Here is a 27,289-nt window from a genome sequence, read left to right as displayed (position 1 = left end):
AGCCACAGTGTCCACTGCGCTGATTCCAGTGGGGGATGGCGGCATGGTGACGGGAAGTCACACTTCTTAATAATGCAGACAAAAGGGAAAGGAGACACACAGACACAGGGAGAAAAAGCTGCAAAATATGCCTCTTCAACTCGTGAGAACAGGAGGTGATGGGCCGCAGAGGCTGCTGAAGGAGTTTGTTCCTGCCTCTGTTCCTCTCTGCTTCTCCAACTAGAATGTTATGTGCCACTTGATCCCCTCAATAGAACTTCCGAGACAGGTGGACTACATATTTGTAGAACCCAGCGTTTTTATTGAGAAGCCCCTGAGTCCCCTTCTCTTTGCTTTTTAGGCTGGCCTTCCAGGAAAGGTTCTGCTTTTAACTCTTTGCGTGCCTTCCCAGGCCATGCATCCTGGTGCGAGGCTCTGAGAACGCGATTTGTGTCACCGCGTTGGCGACTTACATGTCCTCCCCGATCACTGAAGACACGGTTTTGTCTCTGCCTAGGATCATCGTGGTCATACCACTCCCTGCTTCAAAACCGAACATTTCCTGTTCTCGGAGCAGATTCGTCAGGACGTTTTGCAGCATCCTTGGGTGTTACCCATTCCTTGCTCCTGATCTAGAGTTCCCGAGGCCTATGCACCTCAGAGGAGCAGCTGTGGGGACTGTGGGGCATGGCCCCTCACCCATCCCACATGAGAACGGCTCCTTCTAGCATGTTTTCTCAGGTGGCTCTTTATCCTCTCCACATGCCTCAGTTTCCACATTGAAAACTCTCAATGGCATTTATTTCCTTCTGAGTCTCTGCTGGGCTGTTCCAGCCCTTCCACAGTCCCCGCCCTGGGAAGCCCATGCCTCTTCCATATGCCGCCTCCTCTCTGCTCCTCGGGGCTGGGACATGCTCGTCCACTATCCCTTGCTCATCCACGTGTTGCTCAGTTACCTTCTCGGTGACGACGTTCTAAGATTTCACCCTATCCCCATCCCAGTGTTCGTGTCCCCTCCCCTGGTTTATGTGTCCCCTTAGCACTTAACCACTTTCTGACATTCTCTAGATTTTACTTATTTGTATGTTTTGTTGCTGTCCCCCTGGCTGGAACATAAACTCCACCCGGGTGGGGACCTCTGAGTGTTTTGTTCACTCCCAAACCCCATGCCAGAACCACACCCCTCAAGTAACGGGCACTCATTCCAATTTGCTGACAAAACTGCATAAATGTCCTAAAACCACTTCCCACCTTACACGGCTGTAGAGAGGATAAGAATGGAAGTTAAATAAAGCCTATGAAAATGCTTAGAAAACTTGAAAGCATAAAATGAATGTGAAAGATGTATTTATGAATGAAGCAACTCAACAAAAAAAAGACATTTGGGGGCTGGGAGTGGGATATGTGGGTGAGACTGATAGCATGATGTTGTCAAGACATTCGGGCTGATGTAAGTGACTGGCAACATCTGGAACCCATCAGGAAAAGCTTTAGCGTGGAAGGCATTCCTCTCCCTACATTTTGAAAATTCAGGCAGGCCTAGTAAGCTCTTTAATATTTTAGGAAGTTCAAAAATATTTAATATCTTAAGATAAGTCAAAAATACTTACTACTTTAGGAAGTTCAAAAATCACCACGTGCCTAGAAGCTGGCCTGCAGGAGAAGGATTCTCCCTCACTGGGGAAGAGGTGTCATGCTGGGAAGGCCGTCTTGTTCTCTAGACTAGGTAAAACGACAACCAAAGACCCATTTTTACTTTAAAATGAGTTTACAAAGTCACGTTAAAGTGTGAAGGCTTCAGGAAGGAATTTCTCAAAGATAGAATGGAAAATAACTGGATTGACTCACTAGCATGCAAAATACATTTGGAAGGGAAGCTGCCACCAGTAAGTTTCTCCCTTGGGTACAAAGAAATGTCCTGGCGTGCCCACAGCTAGCACGTGCTGAGGACTCGCTGTGAGGCCCCGTGTACCCCGCAGGCTGCTCTTGAAGGAACCAATTTCCAAGGGAGGATGATGATGCCAGCCCTGGGCAGTGTTTCCACCACGTTGAGGCAGATGCTCTTTGCAGCGACCCAGGAGAGCATTTGTTTGTTTCTCTGCAGTGAGACTATTTGCATTAATAACTTACTTATGAAGTTCACCTTAAGTCTATAAAAGCAACTGTAACATGCAATTTTTTGGAGATTTCCATTACAAAGTTGGCAAAGCGTTTTGTAACTAAATACCTGGAGTTAAGGATTTATATAAATCAACATGGAAATGGGATGCCAAGGGAACCTCTCCTGCTCCAACCGTATCCATCAATGCCTGGTGCAGTGAAGAATTCTGCACAGTTCCTCCTGTCACAGAGCAAAGGGCCGTCTGCATCCCTGACAGCCAGACCATCATCCTCTGTGGGCAGCAAATTGCAGAATTAGTGTAAAGCAGACAAATGCAATATCTATGTGAAATAAGCCCAAACCATTAGGTATGCTTTGATTCAGGCTTAACATCTTTAACATAATAGCAAACCGTATTTAATATCCTAAATGTAAATTCAGGACTTGTAGTTTTCACATTTTTGTGTTATGTATCTTAAATGCCTTTCTAGAGAGGGAGGTACGAACTGGCTCATTGGGTGATTTTTTCCTGAGATTGGCCACATGATTTAAGGATTTGTAAAAGCCTTTGGACCTATCTGTATTGAGAGGTAAGAGCTTGGGCTCCCTTGGTCCTGGGACCCTCTCCTCTCCCCACAGCAGGGCTGCGGGGAGCCCTGGTGCAGGGCGCATCGGGCTGCTGGCCCCATCGTGGCCCTGCTCCCATCTGTCCTGTAACTTCTCTACATCCAAGGCTAGGTCCTCCTGTGTGTGGTGTCCCCAGCGCCTTGCACTGTGGCCACCCCCTCGCATATGGCGAAATGTTTTCCTCAAATGGTGATAAGGGACTGTGCAGGCAAGGGCGTTTGTCCTGGAGGCACCCCTGTTCACGGGATCACTCTCAGCGTTTCCACCCTGCCCAAGAGGTCTGTGGAGCTTCCCCAAGCCTTTTAGCACATTTGCTAGGAGGTCCATCATCTGTTGGTGGAAGAACCTTCCTTTTTAGGACCTCCTTGAATGGCTGTGCCATATGCTATCAGCATATGCTGTATGCTACCAGGTGAGTTATCTTGGTGGTCAGGTTTGTTTTGCTCCTTCTTTTTTTTTTTTTTTTGGAGACAGGGTCTCACTCTGTCACCCAAACTGGAGTGCAGTGGCATAATCATAGCTCAGTGCAGCCTCAACCTGCTGGGCTCAAGTGATCCTCCCACCTCAGCCTCCCGAGTAGCTGGGACTACAGGCATGCACCATCACGCCTGGCCAATTTTTGTATTTTGTAGAGATGGGATTTCGCCATGTTACCCTGGCTGGTCTGGAACTCCTGAGTTCAAGTGATCTGCCTGCTGCGGCCTCCCAAAGTGTTGGGATTACAGGCGTGAGCCACCGCACCCAGCCTCCTTCTGTTTTTGATGGAGCTTGCCAGTCTGTGTGTCATGTGATGTGGAGAACTTCAGTAAACACACTGTGTGCTGCTGTCTGGTAGCTTCCCCAGTCAGAAGTTATTTGCTACCAACAGGAGACCATCCTTTGGTACTTACAGTGTGCCCGGCACTGTGACGAGTAACTCATCTGTATTAACTCATTTGATCTCACATTTAGGATCCCTGTGAGACAGATACTTAGCACGCTTGTTTTGCAGGTGCGGAAACTGAGGCATGGAGCAGGCAGGATGTGGCAGAATTGAGCTCTTCTGCAAGAAGCTTCATGGCCACCCTCAAAACTCCTTGAGCGCTGGGGACCCAGTTCTAACACAGGCCTCCTTCCTTTGTCATTTGAGCCAGATTGTTAGGGAAACTTATTTTTTTTACATGCTCACAGATGCTTTATTTTTTCTTACCTTTTTGTATTACACTTGACCCTTGAACAATGCAGGAGTTAGGGCAACTCCCCCCCGCACAGTAAAAAACCTGAGTGTAACTTTTTATTTTTATTTTTTGAGACAACCTCACTCTGTCGCCCAGACTGGAGTGCAGTGGTACGATCTCGGCTCACTGCAACCACTGCCTCCCGAGTTCAAGCAGTTCTCCTGCCTCAGCCTCACAAGTAGCTAGGACTACAGGCATGTGCCACCACTCCTAATTTTTGTATTTTTAGTAGAGATGGAGTTTCACCATGTTGGCCAGGCTGGTCTTGAACTCCTGACCTCAAGTGATCCACCCGCCTCGGCCTCCCAAAGTGTGTGAGTCACTGCGCCCAGTCTTGCATGTAACTTTTGACTCCCGCAAACTCAACTCCTAAGAGCTTACTGTTGACCAGAGAAGCCTTACTGATAACACAAACAGTTGATCGACACATATCTTGGAAGAACTATACATTATATACTGTGCTCTTACAATAAAGCGAGCTAGAGAAAAGAAATTGTTATTTAAAAAATTGTAAGGAAGAGAAAATATATTTACTACTCATTAAGTGGAAGTGGGTCATCATAAAGGTCTTCATCTTCATCATCTTCACGTTGTGTAGGCTGAGGAGGAGGAGGGGTTGGCTTTGCTGTCTCAGGCAGAGAAGAGGTAGAGGAGGTGGACAGGGAGGCAGAGAAGGGAGGCACACTTGGTATAACTTTTATTGAAAAAAATCCACTTATAAGTAGACCCTTGCAGTTTAAACCCATGTTGGTTCAAGGGTCAACTGTTTTTTTTTTTTTGGGGGGGGGGGGTAACATGAAAATAATGACATGAAAAATTATATATTAAGATGATGTGGTGGTTCGTTTGGGTTGAAATAAGGACCTACAAGGAATCCTCTGCCTTTAGTCCCCTCCTTCGCTTCCCTCCTGTCCTCTTGGTCTTCTGAGGTGGCTGGAGATCGAGGTCCCCAGTGCAAGGCCCCATTGACCTGAGGCCACCCACGAAGGAGGCCCTCGTGAGTGTGCTGCCCAAAGGGCGGGTGGAAGGGTGGGAGATGGGGCCGGCCAGGCATCAGCTGGATTCAGGCCCTGGAGGGTGCCTGGGTAGGGCTGCAGGGGTTGCAGGTAGCGAGGCCTTTGTTCCCTGGGAGGGATCCAGGAGCACTTTTCAAGGTGCCCAGTGGCTGCTGGGGACTTGCTCAAGTGCTCCTCTAAGTACATATTATCAGAACATGCCTGGGAACACTGCAAATACCAGCTCACAGCGTGGGATCTCTTCCCAGAAAGTGAGGAAGTGAGCAATGCATCTCTGAATTGGATAAATGTAAACAGATCTGGATCCTCCTGGCTTAATGGATGACCGACCTACAGCTGCCCTTTTCCTTCCATAATTAAACAGATAATTATCAGGGCTCCACAGAGGCTTCCCTCGCCTTTTGGGGGAGTGAGGAGGAGGCAGGTGGTTGGAAGCTGGTTGTCCGGTTACACGCTCTGTGATGCTGAGGAATTTGCCCACCTTGCTGCATTTTTCTCACTTACAAAAGGACCATAATTCTTATTTCACAGGGGTCCTGTGAGCAGTAATCAGGTTATCAGGAGTGTCTGGTGGGGAGTAGCTGCTAAATAATGGCTGTGTTACTTTGAGGGGGTGATGTGTGTAGCCGGCAGTGCACAGGTTGGGAGGTCAGACCACCTGGGTCCAGTCCTGCCTCTCGGACCTTGGGCAAGTTACTGGACCTCACTGTGCCCCAATTTCCTATCTGTAAAGTGCAGATAATATAAGGCCAAGCTCACAGGGTTGCTGTAAGGATCCTGTGGGTCTCGCAGGTAGAGGTAGGAGCAGCAGGCACACAGGAGGTGCTCAGGACAGGAAGGGGCAAGGTCTGGATGAGAGCCCCAGTACCGCTGGAACCCAGAGAAGTGCATACCTCAACCCTGAGGTTGAGAGAGGGTCTGCACCCAAGGACCATGCATTGGTTCTTTGCTGAATTCACTTATTCAGTGAATATGGGCAGATGCTGGAGGGGCGGTCCTCAGTTCTCCCATCTGACTTTTGCTGCAGTGCATGGAGAGGGATCACAACTGACCACTTTCTACACTTAGAAGCATCTGCCTTTCCTGGCCCCGGCACCCAGAGTCCTGGAACATCTGTTTGCCTCAGCAAGTAGTCAGTGATCATTGTTTTTATAGCTCCTTCTTCATTAAGAGACACAAAGCTCTTTTCGTATCATCAGTTTTATTCTCAGCATACTAAGAAGCATGGAAGGGCAGATTTGATTATCTCTGGTTTATGGGAAAACTAAGCCCAAGGTACTTTGTCAAAAGGTGCATTCTAAGGCCACTGCAGATGACCTAACCGCTGCTTTGATGTACCAGGGAAACAGGCCACAACAAAGTCTGGGAAAAGTAAAAAAAGGAAGAAAAAAAATTTTGCTTTTAAATCCTCTCCAATCTGGCTGCAACATGAAACGGCTACAGGCAGCTCTTGGCTGTAGACAATTTATGTCTTCACAGTTGCATCCCACGCAACAGCTTGGTAGTGACCTCATCACTCTGTGTTTGAAGGGCAAGTTGTGTTTTTCTCCTTTGTCTTATTTCATCAATTCTTCATCAATTCTTGGATGAATGAGTGTGCAAATATGGGAAAGGAAGAAACTGTCAGAAGAATAGAGGGGATGAAACAAAAAGTTTGGGCCCAACAGGCAGCTTTGAATGAGAAAAAGGGACAAAGGAACTCGAAATATAATTATCTGTAAAACGAAAACCTGGGAACCTCTGGTTGCAGTGTGATACAGTAACAAACTTCTTCATCGCAGATTAAATCTATAAACTGGAAGATGGGGTACACTCTGGTAAATACATTATTTAAAATAAGGTAAGGCCAAGAGTCGCGCCTTTTCTAAATCTGAGAGTCTCTGGGTTGAAAGTGCTATTCAAAGATGACAGCACATAAATGATAACCCTCAACAGTGCTAGGAAAGTCAATGCCTTGGCTTGAAAAATGCTTACGAGCTAAAGAAATTGTAAATACACCTGAGACTTCCTGAGTGAGTCAGAATATAAGCTAAGCTGTGAATGAGATCCCAAAACGTGATGGCTCAGCTAAGATCAAGTTTCCTTTTTCTTATTTCATGGTACGGGGGTGTGTTCTGCAAGGTCATCCCAAGACCCAGGTTTCTTCCCTCTTTGCTCTGAGCATAATATTTGATGGAAAAACTGGCCCACCCTACCATGTCTACCATGCAGCGCGTGGGAAGGCAGATTTCCTTATGCATGTCATCATAAAACATGCTCCAGAATGTGCAAGAATCACTTTCACTTGCATTCTATGGACAGAAATGTGGACACCTACCCAGGGCTGCCTGCAGGCAAGGCTGGAAAATGAAGGCTTCTGCTGGAAGCTTGACCTCAGTTGAAATTTGGAATATTCTCACAGACAAAAGAAGCAGAGAGTGGGTATCAGGGGTCATTAGCTGTCTCTGCCCCATTCTCAGCCCCCGCAGTGCTTGGTGTGTATACAATTAGGGTCTCACCCTCCAGGACCTTTGGACGAATGTGTTCATCTTCCTGACACTCTTCTGCTGGCCACATGCTGTGCTATACAGGTCTGGAGACTGCAAGTGGGCAGACCCTGTGTCCATCTATAACTCTGGGCCTTTACATGGGCTGAACCTCTGGCTAGAATGCCCCACTTCTCATCAGCCATCCCTGGAATTTTCCCCATTCCTCCAGGCCCAGCTGCTATTAGCAACAGGATCTTGGGCCACATGGACTGTGAATCTCATATTTTGGGAAAAATATTGGGCCAGATAGAGGCTGTGAGCCAAGGCCTCAGTCCCAGGGAACTGGTTTGCTAGTCTGTATGTTCATTTGTTCAGTAGATATATGGAGCATATGATCTGTGTCAGGCCAGCAGCGGGGCATCCAGCAGTGAGCAAAACAGGCAAGAATCTGTCCTGATGGGCTAATCGTGGAGGGGGCCCTCCGTTGAAAGCAGGTGGTGAGAGCCGTGGCAAGTGCCCTCCTTGAAAGATTGCATCCTTAGGGTCTTAAACGCAGGGAGCCGGTGCTCCACGCTCTCCACCCCAGCTTGCTGGGAGGTCTGGAATAGGCCAGTTGGGGTCGTGCCCTCCCCACGCTGCAGGCCGGCTCTGGCACCCACCCTTACTCAGGGGTACGGCTTGCCTGAGAGTCCCAACCAGGGGTGTCAGGAGCACATTCATTAGAGCCTACTGCCACTTGCCTGATTCCAGTAGAAGCCGGAGATGGCGCCGTTGTGCCCACGTGAGCACTGTCTCCACGGGTAGGACATTAAGCCGAGAGGAAGATGTGTGTGCCACATCTGAGTAATGAGCCATGAAATTGACATTATAAGTTTTAATTATTATTAATGCCTTGCAGGGGTGGCTGATGTTAACTGTCTTGTAGGCATCCCAGATGGGTTTTCGTTTTTTCTTTTATTTCTTTTTCTTAATGTCTTGAGCCCAAGTAATGTGGCTTAGTGACAGTGTTTGAATGGAATTCCTCTAAAGGGGAGCACGCCGCAGTGTGAGAAGTTCTTGCAAACAGGTCTGTGGGCAGAAAGCAAACAGGCTCTGGAGCAGCTGCCCACCCTCCTGGGTGGGTGTGGAGGCTGGGACATAGAGGCCTCCGGGTTGTTGCCGTGAAATGGGCAGAAGTCTTTTCTCCCCCACAATAGCATCTGCCTGCCCTAGGCCCCTTCCATGCACTAATTAGGTAATCTTATAAAGGGCTTTGAAGATGAAAGACTCTGGAGGTGCCGGGTGTTACCCATGTGAGCATTTCCTGATGAGATACAGTTTCTGGCTGCTTCTGCTCCTCCAAATAAACTGCCTCTCGGCACCTTCCTTGACTTTTTTTTTCTTTCCCTCGGAAATGTGTCCTGCATCTTAAAAAGGTTCATTCCCCTTCTTGGTTTAGCTCTGTCCAATCTGAGTCTGGCCGTCTGAGATGGGGATACAGGGGGCTCTCTTGCCTTCTCTCTCCCACCTTCTCTGTCCCCTACCCTTCCCCACTTCTTCTCCTGGCTCACCAGCCAGCAAGGCAAACAGGCCCCACCTGGAGCCTGCATGCTCTCACAGCTTGCTTGCTCTGAGAGTCATGCTGTCAGTCTCAGACTCGAGCCCAGCAGGTGGGTTGGGGCCAGCAGGTGGGTCACCACCTGTGGAGTGGTGGCCAGGGATAAAATCTCCAGTCTGCCCCTGCTTCTGCCCTGCTCTTGCCCTGGTTTCCTTTTTTTTTTTTTTCTTAGACACAGGTTCTTGCTCCGTCACCTAGGCTGGAGTGCAGTGGTACGATCATTGCTCACTGCAGCCTCGAACTCCCAGGCTCACTCAGTCTTCTTGCCTCAGCCTCCCAATAGCTGAGACTACAGGTACTTGCCACCATGCCTATTTAAAAAATATATTATTTTTAGAGATAGGGTCTCAGTGTGTTGCCCAGGCTAAGCTTAAACTCCTGGCCTCAAGTGATTTTCCATCCTCAGCCTCCCAAAGTGCTAAGATTATAGGCGTGAGCCACCATACCCGTCCCCAGATCCTTCTTTTCTAACTTTCCCCGCTGCATCCCCATCCAGGCCTCACTCAGGAATAACCTGAGTGCCTTTGAATTAACAGCATATAGAGGGGACCTGCTATGCAGGGAGAACAAACACTCCTGGGTCCTGGGGTCATCAGAGTGAACAGCATAGTCTCTTCCTGGGGGCCTTGGTAGCATAGAAGCTAAGGAATTAGGAAGGTGGCTGATGGAGTTAGGAAGGCTGGTGAGTGGCTGATGGGTGCTGATGGAATTAGGAGGGCACAGGTGGTGACGGGGGAGCAGTGTGGATTTTGGAGGGAGTGAGAAGGGCAGAGGAAGTAGCATGGAGCTCTGTCTGCAAAGCCCTGCATGTTCCAGGTTCCAGAAGCACAGACTTCTCATGACTGAGGATGCTGTCTGCCATGGCCAGGCAGGTGTGCTGAGGCCAGCATAGGGGACCTTGGCTGCTGTGCCGAGGAGCTCAGATCCCCTGAGGTCATCAGGCAGCCACTGAAGCTCATAAGCAGCAGGTGCATGAGCTTGGCCCTGCATTTGGGCATCCAGCCCATGACAGGCTGATGGGCCAGGAGACCACTGGAGGAGGTTTGCACTGGGTGCAGAGAGATGACAGACAAGGCAGTGGGAGTGGGAGGGTGCACGGCCCTCTGGGTGAGAGCTCAGAGGTGGAGTTGGCAGGAGGAGTGCCCAGGCCAAGGGAAAGGGTGGGCACAGGGATGACTGAAGGTCCTTGCCAAGCAGCTGAGTGGGGATTCCATGGCCAGAGGAGGTAGGGCTGGAGGGACAGACGGCCTCTAGGAGCTCGCGGACAGCCAGCAGAGCCATCAAGCAGGCATCTGGGTTCACATCAAGTTCCCTGATCAGAAGGGACATCACAGGCACAGGTTGATATGAGAGCCACTGGCACGAGGCAGGTTTAGCTGGGGTCTGCGTCAGTGAAGGGGGGCGTCAGGGAGGCCTGCAGGCCACAGTGCTGATACCAGTGAGGCCATGGTCCCTCTGGAGAATTGGTGAAAGACAGAATCCCCGGGACTCAGGAGTGTGTGCCTCGCAGTGTCTCTGTCCTGGGTGGTGGCCTACAGCCCCAGGCTGCCTGGTGGAAGATGCCTCAGTCTCTCTGGCCCTACACCCCAGCTTTCCCCGCCACACTACCTAAGTTGGGGCTGCAGTTACACAATGTGGGTGTGAGTGGTGTCTTCAGGTGGCCTTTATATCAAGCAGTCTAGAGAAGGCTGATGGTGGGGAGGCCACAAAGGAAACACAGTGTCCCCTTCTCACAGGGGCATCGCAGGGAGATGTGTGTGCTCAAATAGCACAAGCTGGCCGCAGAAGGGAGTGCAGTGTGTAGGCAGGTGCAAAGCTGGCCCTTCCTGCCCACCGTTGTTACCAATGGTAGCAAAAGTCGCCAAACAGCCACCGAGTCTGTAGCTCTTATAACACGGCTTTTAAGCCTCACCCTTGTGATTTGGGAATGAAAGGAAATGGAGTCATTCCCTGACAAATAAAGGTTTTTTGTGTGCATCTGGTTGAGGCTGATTTTTCAACTTCACAGCATGTTCTTTTCTTACCATCCCTTTAAAGCCGCTTACCTTGATGGATATCTAAGTGTCTCCATGTAGCCAATAGTGAAAATACTCCCATCATGAAAATAAATGTTATATTTAACTTTTAAGTATTTGTAGACTAAGTTCTATTAGAACAAGGAACCTTACTCTTCTTTGTAAATTTAACCAAACAGGCTGGGCCAGGGTTTCTTAACCTGCTGATGCTCTGGGCTGGGTCATTCTTTGTGGCAGAGGCTGTCCTGGGCATTGCAGGGTGTTTGGCAATGTCCCTGGCCTTTATTTGTTACATGTTGGTAGCACCCCACCTTCCGGTTGTGACAGCCAAAAAATATCTTCAGACCAAATTGTCCCGAATTAAGATTCCCTGGCTGGCGGCTGAGTGGCCCCTGTGTGGCAGTGGAACTATTCTGATGGCCTGCAGCCAACTGCCCCTTCCAATTTTTTCTGATCACAGTGCTTGTCTTGCAAATTACCCCTTGCCTCCGCTCTCTAAAATTGGGGCTCGTTACACACTATTGTGCTCACACTACAAAGCTATCCAGAATGAGTATTATTGGAAGCAAATGGATTTTTTTTTCTCTTCCAGTTCTGCAATGAAAAATCCTCTGGTGTTACTGTTTAATTGGTTAGTGGTGGCTGTTTGTCAATTTGCCAGCAGGCTCTCTCTTAACTGCTGTCATTTGATGTTGCTGAAACATAAATGTAGAATGATTGAGTTGCCAACATGCTATTAAGTCCTCTACAAAGAGTTTTTCCATGTACTACTGCTTCAGGCTTTTGTGCTTCTGTTGATTGATTCGAATACTGAAGAACTCCTTGGCATAGGCAGCCCTGGTGAGAAAATGCGGCTTCTGGTAGGAAAATCGTTGGGTATTGACACCCGAACAATGCAAGGCTTTCCTTTGGTTTTCCTCTAGCACAGGACTGACCTCTGGCAAAGCTCCCACAGTTGAGCAGGTATTGGCCACCCATAAAGGAAAAGGAGAGAGGCCCATGTGGCCAGATGGACATGATGAGACAGGGCCAGTTAGAGAAGCCCAGGAAGTGGACGAAGACATCACATCAGTTTCGGGATTCTTTGACAGGCTCCTTATTGCTGACAAGCAGAAGCAGCTTAGGATCTTGTTTGGATTTCAGAGCTAGTCATGGTTTGAGACCGAGGATGGCAGAACAGGTGCAGACGGGTTGGTTAACCTCTGACGGATAAAAGAACATCACTAATGTTAGGAGGATACAGTCTTATGCCCTTGAACAATTGTACTTCTGGAACAGACTGCTACAAGTACATGCAGCAGAAAGCTGTGTGTCATGGTTGGGGGTCTGTGATGGCCGGGGACTGCTTGTTAGAACCCCTGCACCTGGGCATGGCCCCTGTGCCCCACACAGGCTGTTTGTCATCGTCCTCGTGTGTGTGCCGCTGGCCATGAGTCCGCGGAGTGGAACGCTCAGCACGACGGATGCCATGCATGTCTGCTGCTCAGCTTCAACCCCTGGAGCATGCTCTGAGTTGCTGTGACTATTCAGTAGATGAAGTAAAGAAAAAATTGTTGGATACTTGCTAGAAATCTGGCAGCTTCTTAGACTAAAATCCCTGAGAAATAGGAACCAATGGAAAACGATTCAGCACAGAGTATTGCTGAAGAAATTCCAAGCTCAGACCCCCTGGGTTCAGATTCTACGTACTGCTCCTAGGTGTGGGCCTTGGGAAAGTCACCTTCCCTCTCTGTGCCTCAGTGTCCCCATCTGTAAATGAAGATAAGCCAGCACCTACTTGTCTGTGTCGAAGGCCCCAGACAGTGTCCTTTTTAGGAGGAATGGCTAGGATGGGGACCCTCTTATCTCAGTGGGGCCTCGGAATGTGCGTCTTCCTGTGACAGGCTGTTTCTTTAAAATATTTTCCACTTGTGGGGCACTCTGTATGCACCCCCAGGACACAGAAAGCCCCTGGGAAGCCCCGGCCTGCCCTGGCACATCCACTGTGGGCGTTGGGAAGGGGCATGCCCGGTGACCACATGCTGTCTCTTGCTTGCAGAATCCCTGCCTGCTTCCCTATGGCAAGGCCCTCTACAGCTATGAGGGGAAGGAACCTGGCGACCTCAAGTTCAACAAGGGGGACATCATCGTCCTGCGGCGCAAGGTGGATGAACAGTGGTACCACGGCGAGCTGCATGGCACACAGGGCTTCCTCCCAGCCAGCTATATCCAGTGCATCCAGCCCTTGCCACATGCCCCACCCCAGGGAAAAGCACTTTATGATTTCGAGATGAAGGACAAAGACCAAGACAAGGACTGTCTGACCTTCACCAAGGTAAGGTGAGCCCGGATGCAGCCTCTGTGCCACCCAGGGCTCTTCCCAGACACAGGCCTGTAGCCAGACAGTCTTTCTTCAGAGTCTGAATCCTGGCTCCTCCCGGAACCCTGAGCAAATGACCCAGCCTCCCTCCCTGTGCCTCTGTGAATGGGGTGGTGGTTTTTTTGGTTGAATGCTATGGAGGGCACCAGCTTGACACACAGCTCCAGCCCAGAGCTACATGGGAGCTTGAGATAATATAAGCCTCCATCAGCACCAGGAGCAGAACCATCAGTTACCCTGAGTCATGGTTCTAAGCACTGACCTAGGTGCAGCAGAATGATGCCTTTCCAGGACTCTTGGGGTCCTGTGAGAGGGGCTCATCAGGGGAAACCGCTACAGAGACCCTGGTCAGCTCACAGGGAGGTGATAGCTGGGGCCTCACATCTGTGCATCACAGCCCTGTCCTCTAGGGCACCTGAGGCAGGGCCACCCAGGTGCATAAGGAGCCCTGTGAAGCAAACATTGGGGAGCGAACAAAATAGCACTGACAGGTGAAATTGAGTAGGAGGGCTGGGTGAGGTGCAGAAGAGACTGGTTCTGGCTGTCCTGGCAGTTGCTGTTGAATAATCATCTGCACCAAGTGCTCGGCCAGTAAGCTCACACTTGGTCTTCACAGCTGTCCCAGGTTCCAGGGGATATAGTTGGAACCTTGTTTTCTCCATGTGCAAACCAAAGCTCTGAGAGGCTTTGTAACTTACCCAGGCTGTTTGCTGGGTCCTCTCTCCCTCCTGCTTCCCCTTCCTCCTTTCCATCTTCATCTCCTGTCTCTTGTGTCTCCTCCATCCCCTGCCACTCCTGCACCTGCTCCCTGCCGCCACCAGATGTAAATGACAGAGCCAGAATCCTAATGCAGATCTCTGATGTTAACACTCAGCATTCTTCCCACCTCCCTACACAGGGAATTCTTCCCTTATGTCAGCCTCACGGTATTTTAGATGCCAAGAAGTCGTTGTTTTCTCTCTCCTCACTTGTTCTGTCTTGCCTGTGTCTCTCTGTGTCAGTGTTTCTCTCTCTCTCTCACACACACACAGAGACACACACACACACACACACACAGAGTTGTAAATAACAGAACTAGAATTCTAACTCAAATCTCTGCTTCTAAAGCCCATGTCCTTCCTGCCTCTGAGGGGCCATTGCTCTCTCCCCCATCTGCTGAGTGCAGAGCTCGATGGTGGCACTCTCTGGAGGGCGGTAGGAGAACCATGCACACTGTTTTTGAGCAAAATTGGCATGTCCTGCACACGGCTGCTATTTATGTCTTGTTCTATTGTTCAGCTTGGCAGTGAATAATCTATTTTTCATTCAGGGATTCAACTCCTTCTCCCTTCCTTTTATCAAGGTGTTCTGATGCTAATTCCGATTGTCATCTGGCTGCATAGCTTTCCGGGAAACTGCACCGGTGCCTCCCTCCCTCCCCGCTGAGTCGGAGGGCGAGAGCTGTAGCTTCCTGGGGCTATTTTTAAGCACACAGAAACCCACCTTGCTTCTCTGCCCAGTGGACTCTTCCCCCCTAAGAGAAGACCTGGGGCCACTGGTGCCCCAGATGGTCGCTCGTGACCAAGAACAGGGATCTCTGAACTCTCAGGGTCCAGCCAGGGCCTTGCTAAGGAGACAGACCCCATGATGGCTCCAGGCTCCTCCAGGCTTGGAGGGCTCCAGCTGCAGAGCCCAGGCCCTCCTCCGGGAGCCTCATAGAAGGAGGCTTTCCACTCGGGAGAACCCCCTGTGAACGGGCTGTCGCAGAGCCCTGGAGCCTAGGGGTAGGCCCAGCTTCTCTGGACAGAAGCGACTACCTGCCTTTCCTGTCATCACCATATAACCAGCTGCATTCCACAGGCCTCTGCCCAGGATGTGCAACCCCAGGCTGAAGGCTAGAGCCCACTGGACAGTAGGACAAAGGGCACCTGCCCACTTATTCCACAGAAACATACCAGGCCCTGACTCTGTGTCGGGTACTAGACCTGCTGCCCTTCTGGAGCCCAGAGTCAGGTGCGGGAGACAGGCCAGTGGAGAATGTGCAGAAGACAGGCCAGAGGCTCACGAGCTGCATCGGATCACCAGGGGCAGGCCGGGCATTTGGGGCAGGCCGGGCATTTATTGCAGGCTCCCGAGTAGTCAGGGATGGAATTCCATGTTCCATATTTCGCAAGAAACAGTGAAATTAGAGCCGTCAGGCTTAGACTCATTCTGTGGTTGGCATGTGGGGTGGGGGTAGCCGAGCAGGGGTCCGTCTGTTCCCAAGTGGGCAATGTCACCATCAAGGTGGGCATGGCTGCCCAGGCTCTCTGGAAGGTGACCTCTTGGTTGAATTGAGGGCAGAGGCGCCAGCCACGGGAGGCCCCGCATCTCCTGTTACAGGATCTGTGACGGCTCCCACAGGAGACGAGGGGGAAGTGTCATATCACAGATTCTTTGTTCAAGGACTTTCTTTACTTAAATCCTGTGAGTTAATGTGGAGAATTAGAGGCCTCTGGGTGTGATCCCCAGAGGGACTTGTGCTGTGACACGACCTTCCTGCCATGTTCCTGTGCCCACGTTGACCCTCTGACCCCCACGGGGCGAGGTCAGGCAGGGAATGGACACCCCTGCTACCTGTCCTGTCCTGTTGCATCTCTCACTCCTCAGTGTCCACAAATAAAGGCTCCAAGAGGCATGGGCAACTCCACGTGACTCTGCTCAGTTCCTGTTTTCCCCCACAGTGGGTCTGACCCACCTCACTTCCCCCATGCCTGGCATGCAGCTGAGACGCACACACTGGCTCTGACAACCTCCACGTGAATCAGACCTCCAGGAACCAAATGGTTCCTGTGCTGCAGCGTAGGTGCTGGTTCATGCCAGCTTGGTCTCCCCTCTGGGGAATGTTTTTATTCTTTGGATATGTTCCGTCCCTGAGTCAGAGAGGAAAGAAGGGTCTCTGAGAGCTATGATGGTATAACGTGCTTTTATACAGCATCACTGTGGCAAACTGATGGAGTTTAAAGTAGGTGGATCAAAGCAAGATTTTTACCTTTCGTGTTTCCTTTTGAATAGTCCTGTTAAAGTGGCATTAATTAAAGTCCTTCTAAAATCTAGTTTTTGCTTTATTTCAGAAGAGAATGAATAATCAGTTTTTGTAAAGCAGCTTTAAAAAACGATATTTTATTACTTCTTAGTAGCCCCACTCCAGAAAGCTGGGCATGTGCAAATAAAAAGACGACAGGCAGGAAGAGCTGTGGGCCCAGCTCTGCCAGCTGGTTTCTGAGGAGCCTCCACACGTGCTGGGCCAGTCACCCGGGAGGGGCTGGCCTTGGCAGGGCCTTGCAGTGAGGGCCCCATGCCAGCTGTGTAACCTAGGGTGACACATAACCTTGCTGGGCCAGGAGCACCTCGCCTTCCCGGTCAGGATGCCAGTGTGCACTCTGTGGGGTGCCGAGGACCACGTGATAGAAATAAATTGCTGAGCCTAGGGCTGGGAGTGCAGGGTAAGAATGTGAACTACTCCATTGTTTGAGCGGCTAACTCTGTATTGTCTTACTCAGTTCACCTGCAAGATTCGGCAAGGGTTTATTGAGCCTCTTCTCTGTAACTTTCCGTTAATGAGAACATTGTGGTCGCCTTGCCAGGCAGCTGCGTTTGCTATGCAGGGCCCACGCTGCTTTTCTTGAGTTCCAGCTGGGATGCTCAGGAATCCTCAGAGGCCACGCGGTTTTCTCAGAGTGCCCGCTGATGATGGAATCACTTTTGCACGTGACTGCAGCGGGGCCCCCAGGCTTGCCATATCAGCCCTAATCCCCACCAGGTGTGCCATGTGAAGGAGCCACAGGGCTTGGTGGCTGCAGCCACTGCGCTGTCCTAACCCTCATCTCACCCTCAATTTGTCCTGATCTAGTCAGACCTTAAGACTCTTCCAAGTGACCTTCTTATGCTGCTGAACGTTAAATCATTTCTCAAAAGATGGGAAGTCTTACCTTTGTGAATTAACCTAGCATTAATTCCAAACTCTGCTCTTCTGATCCTAGGGACAGACATAGATGGATAAAAATCAAATATAGATAGAGTTCAGGCTCTAGCATGAGGTAGGCACAGACTCAAATCATGGCACTTTTCTTTAATAATGCATGGTGACTCGAACATTTACTTAGTGTTTGAGTTGCTTTTTTTTAACTTTAAATGGAGTTGATATTAGGATTACATGAGCAAAGGCATTTTAAAACCCAAGCTCAAAATAGGCATTCCAGTAAATATTTGCTGTCTGCCCTCTCCTTTCTTCCTGTCTCAGGAAAAGTTGCACTTTGTCAGATGGTACATATCACTTTTTATGTTAGCCCAGAATACTCGCAGGAAAGTAAGCCTCCCTCCTAAAGACAGACTGCATGGAGAATGAGAACTTGCAGGACTGGTCTGCTATGCTTTTACTTTCCTGATGGCTAAATCTCAGAGAGGATTGCCTGGGGGTAGTGGGGCTGAGCCCCTTGTGTTGAGGCCACGGTCCCCTCATCAGCAGAGCCAGGCGATGGGCAAGCTTCCAAATTTGCAGTGTCATCTCTGCTTCTTCCTGACTGAGAATTGGGATTGCTTTGGGGGCTAAGACGAGGAAACTTTAGCTTTACCTCTTTTCATATCATGAGATAAGCTTGTGCAGACCTGGGGGCTCCACGTCATTCTCTTCCCTTCCTGGACACCCCTCTTGGGCTACTTTACCCTGAAGTTATCCGAGAAACTCAGGGAACCAGTTCTCCTTTTTGGCTCCTTGCTTCATGGATTTCTCCTCCCAGGCTCAGTGCACCTGCAGCCACCTCTGTGCACAATGATGCCTCCCATGAAGGAGGCTCAACTCGCAGGACACAGGACAGAGGGGAGCAGAGCACCCTCGCAGCCACTACAGACCACCCTCGCCCAGCCCCTTCTGACAGCAAAGGGAGTTTGGATAAACTGCACAGATAACACTTTTGATTTGCAGGCAAAGCTTGGGCTGTATCTGAAGCTTTGCCAGAAATTTTCAGAACCTACACAGAATGTGAGCTCCTCTCCATGGGCACTTCTGGCTCCTGGGAGTGGTCCTGGCCCTGGCCACTGCAGCTGCCCACACCTGCTCTCCACTGGGTGCCAGACCCACCTCTCAAATCTGTGCCACATGGAGCCTCTGCTCAGAGTCCTCAGTGGCTTCCCACCTGTCCCGGAGTCATGGCAAAGTTGGTGCTGCCCACAAGGCCCCACCTCACCCAATCCTTGCTCCCTCAAGGGCCTGATCCACTTCCGGCCCCCGGCTCATTGCACAGGCCTCCTGGTGGGTTCTCCCTGCAGCCGAGCCCACTGCCTCCCTGGGCCTGCATGGCTGCCTCCCCTAGCCTGGGTGCCCCCACCCATTTATAGCTCGACCCTCATCCTCAACAAGTCTCTGCTGGAGGTGGGGGCTACCCTCTCCTGCTGTGGGAGGGAGCACCCCACACCGAGATTCCCTGTCCACACCCCTTCTCCTGAGAGGTAGGCGTTCACAGTCACGTGACACCACCTGCCTGAGGGTGGGTTGAGACCCCTCCACTGCCTGGCCCCAACATAGGGCAGCAAGGGGCACCTGGAGGGACGTGGAGGGAAGCCCTAACAGTGGTGTGGGGTGCCCTGTGTCACCTGGCCAGGGCCGGCAGGCCTGCTGGTGAGAGTGCCTCTGTCTTCTCACCCAGCCTCCTTGGTCCATTCCTTCACTCTTCAGATGTTTATCAACCCTAGACTGTGCACCCAATGCCAGGGATACTGAGGAGTGCACTGCCCTTAGGCACTCAGAATCCAAAGACGTGGAGACAAGATGAGAGAGTCTCCCCTGCCTGTGTATGCATGCGTGTGTCCGTGTGCAGTGGGGGCTGCCAGCAGTGAGAGGGTGTGACCTCTGACGTTTCCTCTTCCACCTGTGGCCGCAGGTTTCCCTCAGCCCTGAGACCCCCTGAGGGGCCCCTGCCTCCCTCTGGAGTTCAGATACACGAACACGATGGGAACACCAGAGGAAGCCCCTAGATGCTCTGGAAAGTCAGAGCCCCCTGAAGTCTCAATGACAGCAGGACAAAGATGCAGGGCCAGCCTGCTAGGTGGGGGAGCTGATGGTGGCTAACAGTTCCATAAGTGCCCCACCATAGATGGCAGTTGGCTGTCAGAGGCACAGTTTTGGGTTATTTCTGCACCAAAAGGCTGAGGGAGTTTCTGAACTATTCCCTTTTTAATTTTCCCTCCTCCCTGCGACACAGAGTGGGTTGGGCCCTGTGTGTGTGGCTGACCTGTGTGCCGCCAGTGGACAACTGCCTGTGTCAGGCTGGGTCACTGCGATGGAGCAGGCAGCCCATTACCCTGTGGGTCCAGAGGCTGAGGGGGGCCCGGCAGGGTCAGGGGCCTTCTCTGGGCTCCAGCTTGTCATTGCTTCTAGGAAACCACTCGACTGCACATGAGTGGGAAAAGTGGCGTGGCGTTCATGTGGCCTCCAGGAGAGCAGGGCTGTGGGCCACTCACGGCCAGGCAGGGACTGCTTCTGGCATTTTACATGTGATTCTTCCACACAGTTTACTTAGGGGAGGGAAATCTCAGGCGCTGGATGTGGGTTTATCCAGAGCTGCTGAGGGAACTCTCCAAGGTTTTCAGTGATCGTGGCATTTCATGCTGAGCTCCCAAATGCCTGATATGTGAGCTGCGATATTTGCCAAGATGTGCCTTTAAAGTGGTGTCAAAGAGCAGTGTGCTCCGCCAGCCACCTCCAGTGGCATCCTAAAGGGACAGGGAAGGCAAGCGTCGGCACCCTGCCCGGCAGCCTCTGTTCTTCACAAAGGCGCATCTGTGTCTGTGGCTTTCCTTCTCCCCAGGTGGAAGTGAAAACACAGACTTTGGAAGAGCCAGTAAATGAGTTTAAAATGCACTTTAAAGACCCCTTGTAGATGGCAGGTCCTAACATGTCACCTGAATCCTTTGTGAATGTATTATTTACCAAGCTTTAGGAAGAAAGGTGATACAGTTTTTTGATAACCACTTTATGTTCATAGCTCAGGCTTACAATCATTTGGGACCACCCTGAGACCACCTGAATACAAAGGAGAGCCACTGCCATATGGTAACGGCATTTGGTGTATTTCCAAAACTTGGAAATACCAGGGAATAGGGAAAACAGCATATGGAAATCTACGGGCCCACAGTGAGTAATGAGCACTTGACATGAAACCTGTAAATGAAATTGAGCTTTGTATCTGAAAGAGAAATGATGTCGTGGAAACAAGTTTCATTCATAAAATTCTTGAATGCTGGCATATTGGCCCAGAAACTTGTCTGCCTCATCTGACTCTTGGTGATGCCTGTGGTTTCTGGTTTGGTTTAGTTCACTCATCCACATCAAGCAAGGGTTGATGGAGTAGGACTCTCTGACCAAATCCTGCCTGCCAACTGTTTTTGTAAATAAAGTTTTATTGGTACACAGCCATAATTCATGTATGCATAACTGCTGTCATGCTACAATGGAGGGTTAAGTAATTGACCTACAACTCCTGAAATAGTCTCTGGCTCTTTCTAGAAAACGTTCCTGACCTGTGACATAGAGCACAGCACTATCAGGGCCAAGGGCACAGGTGTTGTCCCTGTATGCTCCCTTCAGCGTGGCTTTCCTCTTCGGCCATTGGGAGCCTCTGGTACTGAGTGTGCATCTGTTGGGAGACAGTGAGTGGAGAGCCTGGGGACGCCCTCCTCTGTGAAGCAGCAGCTTAACACGCAGGTCCAGCCCATGCGGATCAGTCTTGCCATCTTCATATACAAAGCCCATTTGGTGTTTTGAGGAGGGGTATTTCTCCATATACTAATGAGTCTGTGAGGCAGGTATTTCCTCCTTCCTTGTCCTTCTGAAAGCAATGGTTTCAGGTTTTTGTAACATGAGGACAAATCAGAGACCTGTTGTGATCTAGCCATGAAAAGTTGCCATTGTTTCCCTGGTCCTGCATTGGGGGTGGAGAATCATTATTGTTTCCAGAACACACCAGATTTATGCTGGTAGCCCTAACATGCTACAGTGAATGTTTTCATTGCCCAGCACTCAAACATTCCTCTTTGGGGATTGTAATTATTGTGGGAGTTTGGGTTAGAGGCAGAGCTGGGGAAACCTTCCTTGACATTCTTAGAGTTAATTATGGATTTTTAGGTACAGGGAGTGGCTGACTTCCTGCACCCCAGTATTTTCCCAGTCCAGCCTCTACACCAAAATGAGTGCCAACTAAATAGGAGCATTCTGGATCCCACCACCCTCCTGAGGTCCCAGACAGCCACAGAAACCAGAATTTCCCCCATTGATATTTGAGCCAGAACAGACACCTGCTGCCAGGTGCCACCACACTGCAGCTACGTCTATGTTGGACTTGCCTCTCTAGCCAGATGGAGCAATGGCAGGGTCCACTGCTCATTCACTAATCTCACAGTAGCACAACACTCGACATGTTTGGGTTTTAGACGCCACATATGGCAGCCTGGTGGGGTTTTCATGTGCTTTCACAATACCAGATGCTGACCTTCTCTTTACCACAGGCCCCCTCCTCCTCCTTGGGAGGGGATAGTTTCTTCCTCAGCTGAAGGCCCGTCCCGGGGCTTGGCACTTAGGAGATGCTCGGATATGTTGGTGGTGTGATGAGGAGCAACCTGACCCTGCTGAGCACTAGTAGTGATGGCCAACTCCTGGCCTGTGAAGCACACCCATCTTTGGACAGCCCTGCGTCACAGGGAGCCTGCCCCCATCGCAGTAACATGGGGTCCTTGATGCAAATCCCACCCTCCTGGGTGACTGAAAATAAGCCTGGTTCTTCAGCGTGGTAATGATGTCAGAGCTTAAAGACATGATCATGGCCCCCACAGCGCTCTCACTTCCCAGGCTGAGCCATCCCACCTCCTTCCCTGGCTTGCCATGACTCGGTTCTGGACTGTTCTGTGATGGTCCACTTCTGCAGCACAGATGTCCTGTAGAGACATGCTAGCATTGAATGCAACATTCAAGGCATGCTGCTGCATGTCCATACCGGATAGACTGTTACCTTTTTTTAAAAAAAATTTTTATTATGAAATATATATTTAATAATTATATGTAACATACCAGAAAGTTCACTAATCATAATTATGCAGCTTGATGATTATCACAGACAGAATATATTCTTACCTAGTGATGAAATGATGGATACTGGGGCTCCTGTGCCTCTGACAGTTACCAGCCCGCCCTCCTTGCATGTCTACTAACGCTACAGATGAGTTGCGTTTGCTCTTGAACTTTAGATCAAGGAATCATGCAGGATTTATTTTTGTGTCCAACTTTGTTTTCTCTCGGTTTTATATTTGTGAGCTATACCCATGTTGTTGTAGGGCACTGTAGTTAGCTCATTTTCATTGCTCTATGGTGCTATTTTAGGTTTTTAAAAAATAGGCATTATATTTTTAGAGCAGTTTTAAGTTCACAGCAAAATTGAGCAGAAGATACAGAGATTTCCCATAAACCTCTGTCCCCACATGCACAGCCTCCCCCATTGTCAACATCACTCACCAGAGGTAGTGGATTTGTTATAATCAATGAGCCTGTATTGACACATCGTTATTACTCTAGGCCTATAGTCACTCTTGGTGCAGAGTCTACTGATTTGGACAAATGCACAATGTCATGTATCTGCCATTATAGGCCCATACAAAGTAGGTTCACTGCCCTGAAAATCCTCTGACCTGCCTATCCATCCCTCCCTCCCCCACCACCCCTGGCAACCACTGCCCTTTGTACTGTCTTCATAGTTTTTCCTTTCCCAGAATGTCATATGGTTGAAATCATACAATATGTAGCCTTTTCATAATGGTTGCCTTCACTTAGCAATTTGCATTTAAGGTCCTTCCACGTCTTTTCATAGCTTAATAGCTCATTTCCTTTTTTATCATTGAGTAATATGCCATTATCTGGATGTACCACAGTTTGTTTATCCACTCACCTACTAAACAACATCTTGGTTACTTCCACGTTTGGGTAATTAGGAATAAAGCCACTCTAAACATCCATATGCAGGTTTTTGTGTGGACATAAGCTTTCAGCTCCTTTGGATAAATACCAAGAAGTGTGATTACTAGTTTGCATGGTAAAATCATGCCTAGTTTTGTAAGAAATTTCCAAACTGTGTTCCAAAGTTGCTGTGCCATTTTGCATTTCTGCCAGCCGTGAATGAGCGTTCCTGTTGCTCCATATCCTCATCAACACACTCCACACTGCACTACACACTGATTAGAATCACAAATACATGACATTGTGCATTTGTCCAAATCAGTAGACTCTGCACCAAGAGTGACTATAGGCTTAGAGTAATAATGATGTGTCAATATAGGCTCATTTATTGTAACAAATGCACTACCTCTGGTGAGTGATGTTGACAATGGGGGAGGCTGTGCATGTGGGGGCAGAGGTTTATGGGAAATCTCTGTATCTTCTGCTCAATTTTGTGTGAACTTAAAACTGCTCTAAAAATATAATGCCTACTTTTTAAAAACCTAAAATAGCACCATAGAGCAATGAAAATGAGGAAACTACAGTGCCCTACAACAACATGGGTATAGCTCACAAATATAAAACTGAGAGAAAACAAAAACACTGATTAGAATCAGTGTGTAGTGATATCTCATTTTTATTTGCATTCCCTGATGACATACGATGTGCAGCATATTTTCATATTGCTGTTTGCTACCTGTATATCTTCTTGGGTGAAGTGTCTTCTTTGGTGAAGGTCTTTGACTCAGCATTCAGTCAGACTGTTTTCTTATTGTTGAGTTTTAAGAGTTTTTTTGTGTGTATTTTGCATAATAATCCTTTATCATAGTTGTCTTTTGATAATATTTTCTCCCAGTCTGTAGCTTGTCTTCTCATTATCCTGACAGTATCTTTTGCAGAGTACAAATTACTAATTTTAATGAAGTCTAACTTACCAATTTTTTCCTTTGTGGATCATGCTTTTGGTGGTATGTCCAAAAAGTCATTGCCAAACCCAAGGTCATCGAGATTTTCTCCTACATTATCTTCTAGGAGTTTTGTAGTTTTGTATTTTACATTTAGGTCTGTGATCTATTTTGAGTTCATTTTTGTGAGGGGTGGAATGTTTATTTCTAGATATTTTGCATGTGGATGTCTAGTTTTCCTACCACATTTATTTTAAAAACTATCTTTTCTCCATTGTATTGTCCTTGTTCCTATGTCAAAGATCAGCTGACTGTATTTATGTGGGTTTATTTCTGGGTGCTCTCTTCCATTCTATTGATCTAGTTGTCTATTGCATTGCCAATAACAGACTGTCTTCGTTACTGTAACTTTATTTTCAGTCTTGAAGTCATGTAGTGTTGGCCCTTGTTCTTCTCCTCCAATATTTGTTGGCTATTCTAGGTCTCTTGCCTCTCCATATAAACTTTAGAATCAGTTGGTCAATATTCACAGAAGAACTTGCTGATACTTTGATTGAGATTGTGTTAAATCTATACAACAAGTTGAAAAGAACTGACATCTTGACAATATTGAGTCTTCCTATCTGTGAACATGAAATATCTATTTGTTTAGTTCTCCTTTGATTTCTTTCATCTGAGATTTTTAATTTTCCCTATATACATCTTGCACATATTTTTTTAGATTTATACTTAAGTATTTCATTTGTACCTAAGTATTAGGTATAAATGTAAATGGTATCATGTTTTAACTTTTGAATTTCATTTGTCCATTCCTGGTACAGGTTGAGCATCACTAATTGGGAAACTTGAAATCCAGAATGCTCCAAAATCCAAAATTTTTTGAGCACCAACATGATGCTGCCAGTGGAATATTCCACACCTGACTTTATGTAATGGGTTGTAGTCAAAAATGAAGGCACACAACACACAGTTTCTTCAGCATCCTCAAGGGAGAAAAGACCTTCCCAGGCCCCCTCAGCTGTGATACTTATTTTCCACACATGCCCAGATTCCCCCACGCAAGCACAACCATAAAGGGTCATAAAATGGCACATGTGTAGGCTGCACATGCCAATGGCAGGTTCTCTACCTGAAAAGAGAGATTTCTGTGACCATTGTTGATGAGGCAGATGACTCTGGAAAAAAATATTTTTAAAAGCCATCCAGCAGAATGTCTCCTCATCCACAGAGGACCCACTTACTGGTCCCTTAACCACTTCTGATGTTTCCTTGCACCAAAAAAAAAAAAAGTATACACTTACCTTTAATCAAAGCACAGCATCATAGGTAGAGACTGAAAGCCTGCCATTGTTTGTTGTTGCTGTTAACAGCTGATACAGGTATTCTGGAGAGGCTACTGTGCCGCTTAGTTACTCTGAGCATGTAATTTTTTTCACTGTATTAATAATATGTCATATTTTTTACTGCTAAATACTGATGTGTGAATAATTGTAAGAAAATGATTGCTTATTGGTAGCATATAAATCCAGAGTCAGAAGTGAGGCTGATGCCAAAGAACCACAGATGGTCCACATGGGTGACACCCTTTGCTTTCTGTAGGCTCGATGTACACAAACTTTGTTTCATGCACAAAATGATTAAAATGTTGTATAAAATTACCTTCAGGTTATGTGTATAAGGTATATATAAAACACAAATTAATTTTGTGTTTAGACTTGGGTCCCATACCCAAGATATCTCATTATGTATATGCAGATATTCCAAAATCTGAAAACATCTGAAGTCTAAAACACTTTTGATCTCAAGCATTTCAAATAAAATATACTCAGCCTGTATATAGGAAAGCAATTGACTTTTGCACATTAGCCTTGTATCCTGCAATCTTGATATAATCAAGTATTAGTTCTAGAAGTTCTTCAGTTGGTTCTTTCAGATTTTCTAAATAGATGATCATGTCATCTGTAAACAAAGACAGTTTTATTTCTTCCCTCCCAATCTGTACACTTTTTATTTCATTTTCTTGTCTTATTGTATTATCAAGTATTTTTAGTATGATGTTAAAAAGCAAGGGCAGAGAGTACATTCTTGCCTTGTCCTTGATCTTAGTGGGAAAGTTTAAAGTTTCTCACCATTAAGTTTCTCATAATTAGGTGAACTGTAGGTTATTTGTAGATGTTCTCTATCAAGTTGAAGAAGTTCCCCTCTATTTCTAGTTTACTGAGAGTTTTTATCATGAATGGGTATTGGATTTTGTTAAAAGCTTTTTCTGTATTTATTGATATGAGCATGTGATTTTTCTTCTTTAGCCTGTGGATATGGTAGATTACATTTATCGATTTTTAAATGTTGAGCCAGCCTTGCTTACCTGGGATAAATTCCACTTGGCAGTGGTATAGAATTCTTTTTATACCTTGTTGGATTAAATTTTCTAATATTTTGTTGAGGATATTTGCTTTTATGTTCATGAGATATATAGATCTGTAATTTTCTTGCAATGGCTTTATCTGCTTTGGTATTAGGGTAACGTTAATCCCATAGAAGTTAGGAAGTATTCTTTCCGTGAAGTATTCTTTTCACTTCTTTCAGAAGCGAAAGAGATTGTAGAGAATTGGTTTAATTTCTTCATGTATATGTTTGGTAGAATTCACTAGTGAACCTATCTGGGCCTGGTGCTTTCTGTTTTGAAAGTTTGTTAGTTATTTATTCAGTTTCTTTTTTCAAAATGGAGTCTAGCTCTGTTGCCCAGGCTGGAGTGCAGTGGTGCGATCTTGGCTCATTGCAACCTCTGTCTCCCTGGTTCAAGCGATTCTCCTGCCTCAGCCTCCTAAGTAGCTGGGACTACAGGCACATGCCACCACGCCTGGCTAAGTTTTTTGTATTTTTATTAGAGATGGGTTTTCACCATGTTGGTTCTTGAACTCCTGACTTCAAATGATCTGCCCACCTCGGCCTCCCAAAGTGTTACTCAGTTTCTTTAATAGACAAAGGCCTATTGAATTATCTATTTC

The 27,289-nt window shown here is 48.0% G+C and overlaps 1 protein-coding gene and 1 pseudogene across 2 annotated transcripts in view; one reads left to right on the top strand and one right to left on the bottom strand.

Moving 5' to 3' along the window:
• Positions 1 to 27,289, top strand: part of SH3RF3 (SH3 domain containing ring finger 3) — a 370,552-nt gene that overhangs the window by 199,756 nt on the left and 143,507 nt on the right. For both annotated transcript variants that reach the window (XM_055240629.2, XM_063616653.1), the window contains exon 2: positions 13,059 to 13,334. In XM_055240629.2, coding sequence (XP_055096604.1) covers positions 13,059 to 13,334 — 276 coding nt within the window. The remainder of the gene's footprint in view (positions 1 to 13,058; positions 13,335 to 27,289) is intronic.
• LOC129461548 (uncharacterized) lies at positions 9,647 to 10,334 on the bottom strand (annotated as a pseudogene).

Source organism: Symphalangus syndactylus, chromosome 14 (genome assembly GCF_028878055.3).
Source record: "Symphalangus syndactylus isolate Jambi chromosome 14, NHGRI_mSymSyn1-v2.1_pri, whole genome shotgun sequence".
Taxonomy (NCBI): domain Eukaryota; kingdom Metazoa; phylum Chordata; class Mammalia; order Primates; family Hylobatidae; genus Symphalangus; species Symphalangus syndactylus.
This window is presented reverse-complemented; position numbering and strand designations above follow the sequence as displayed.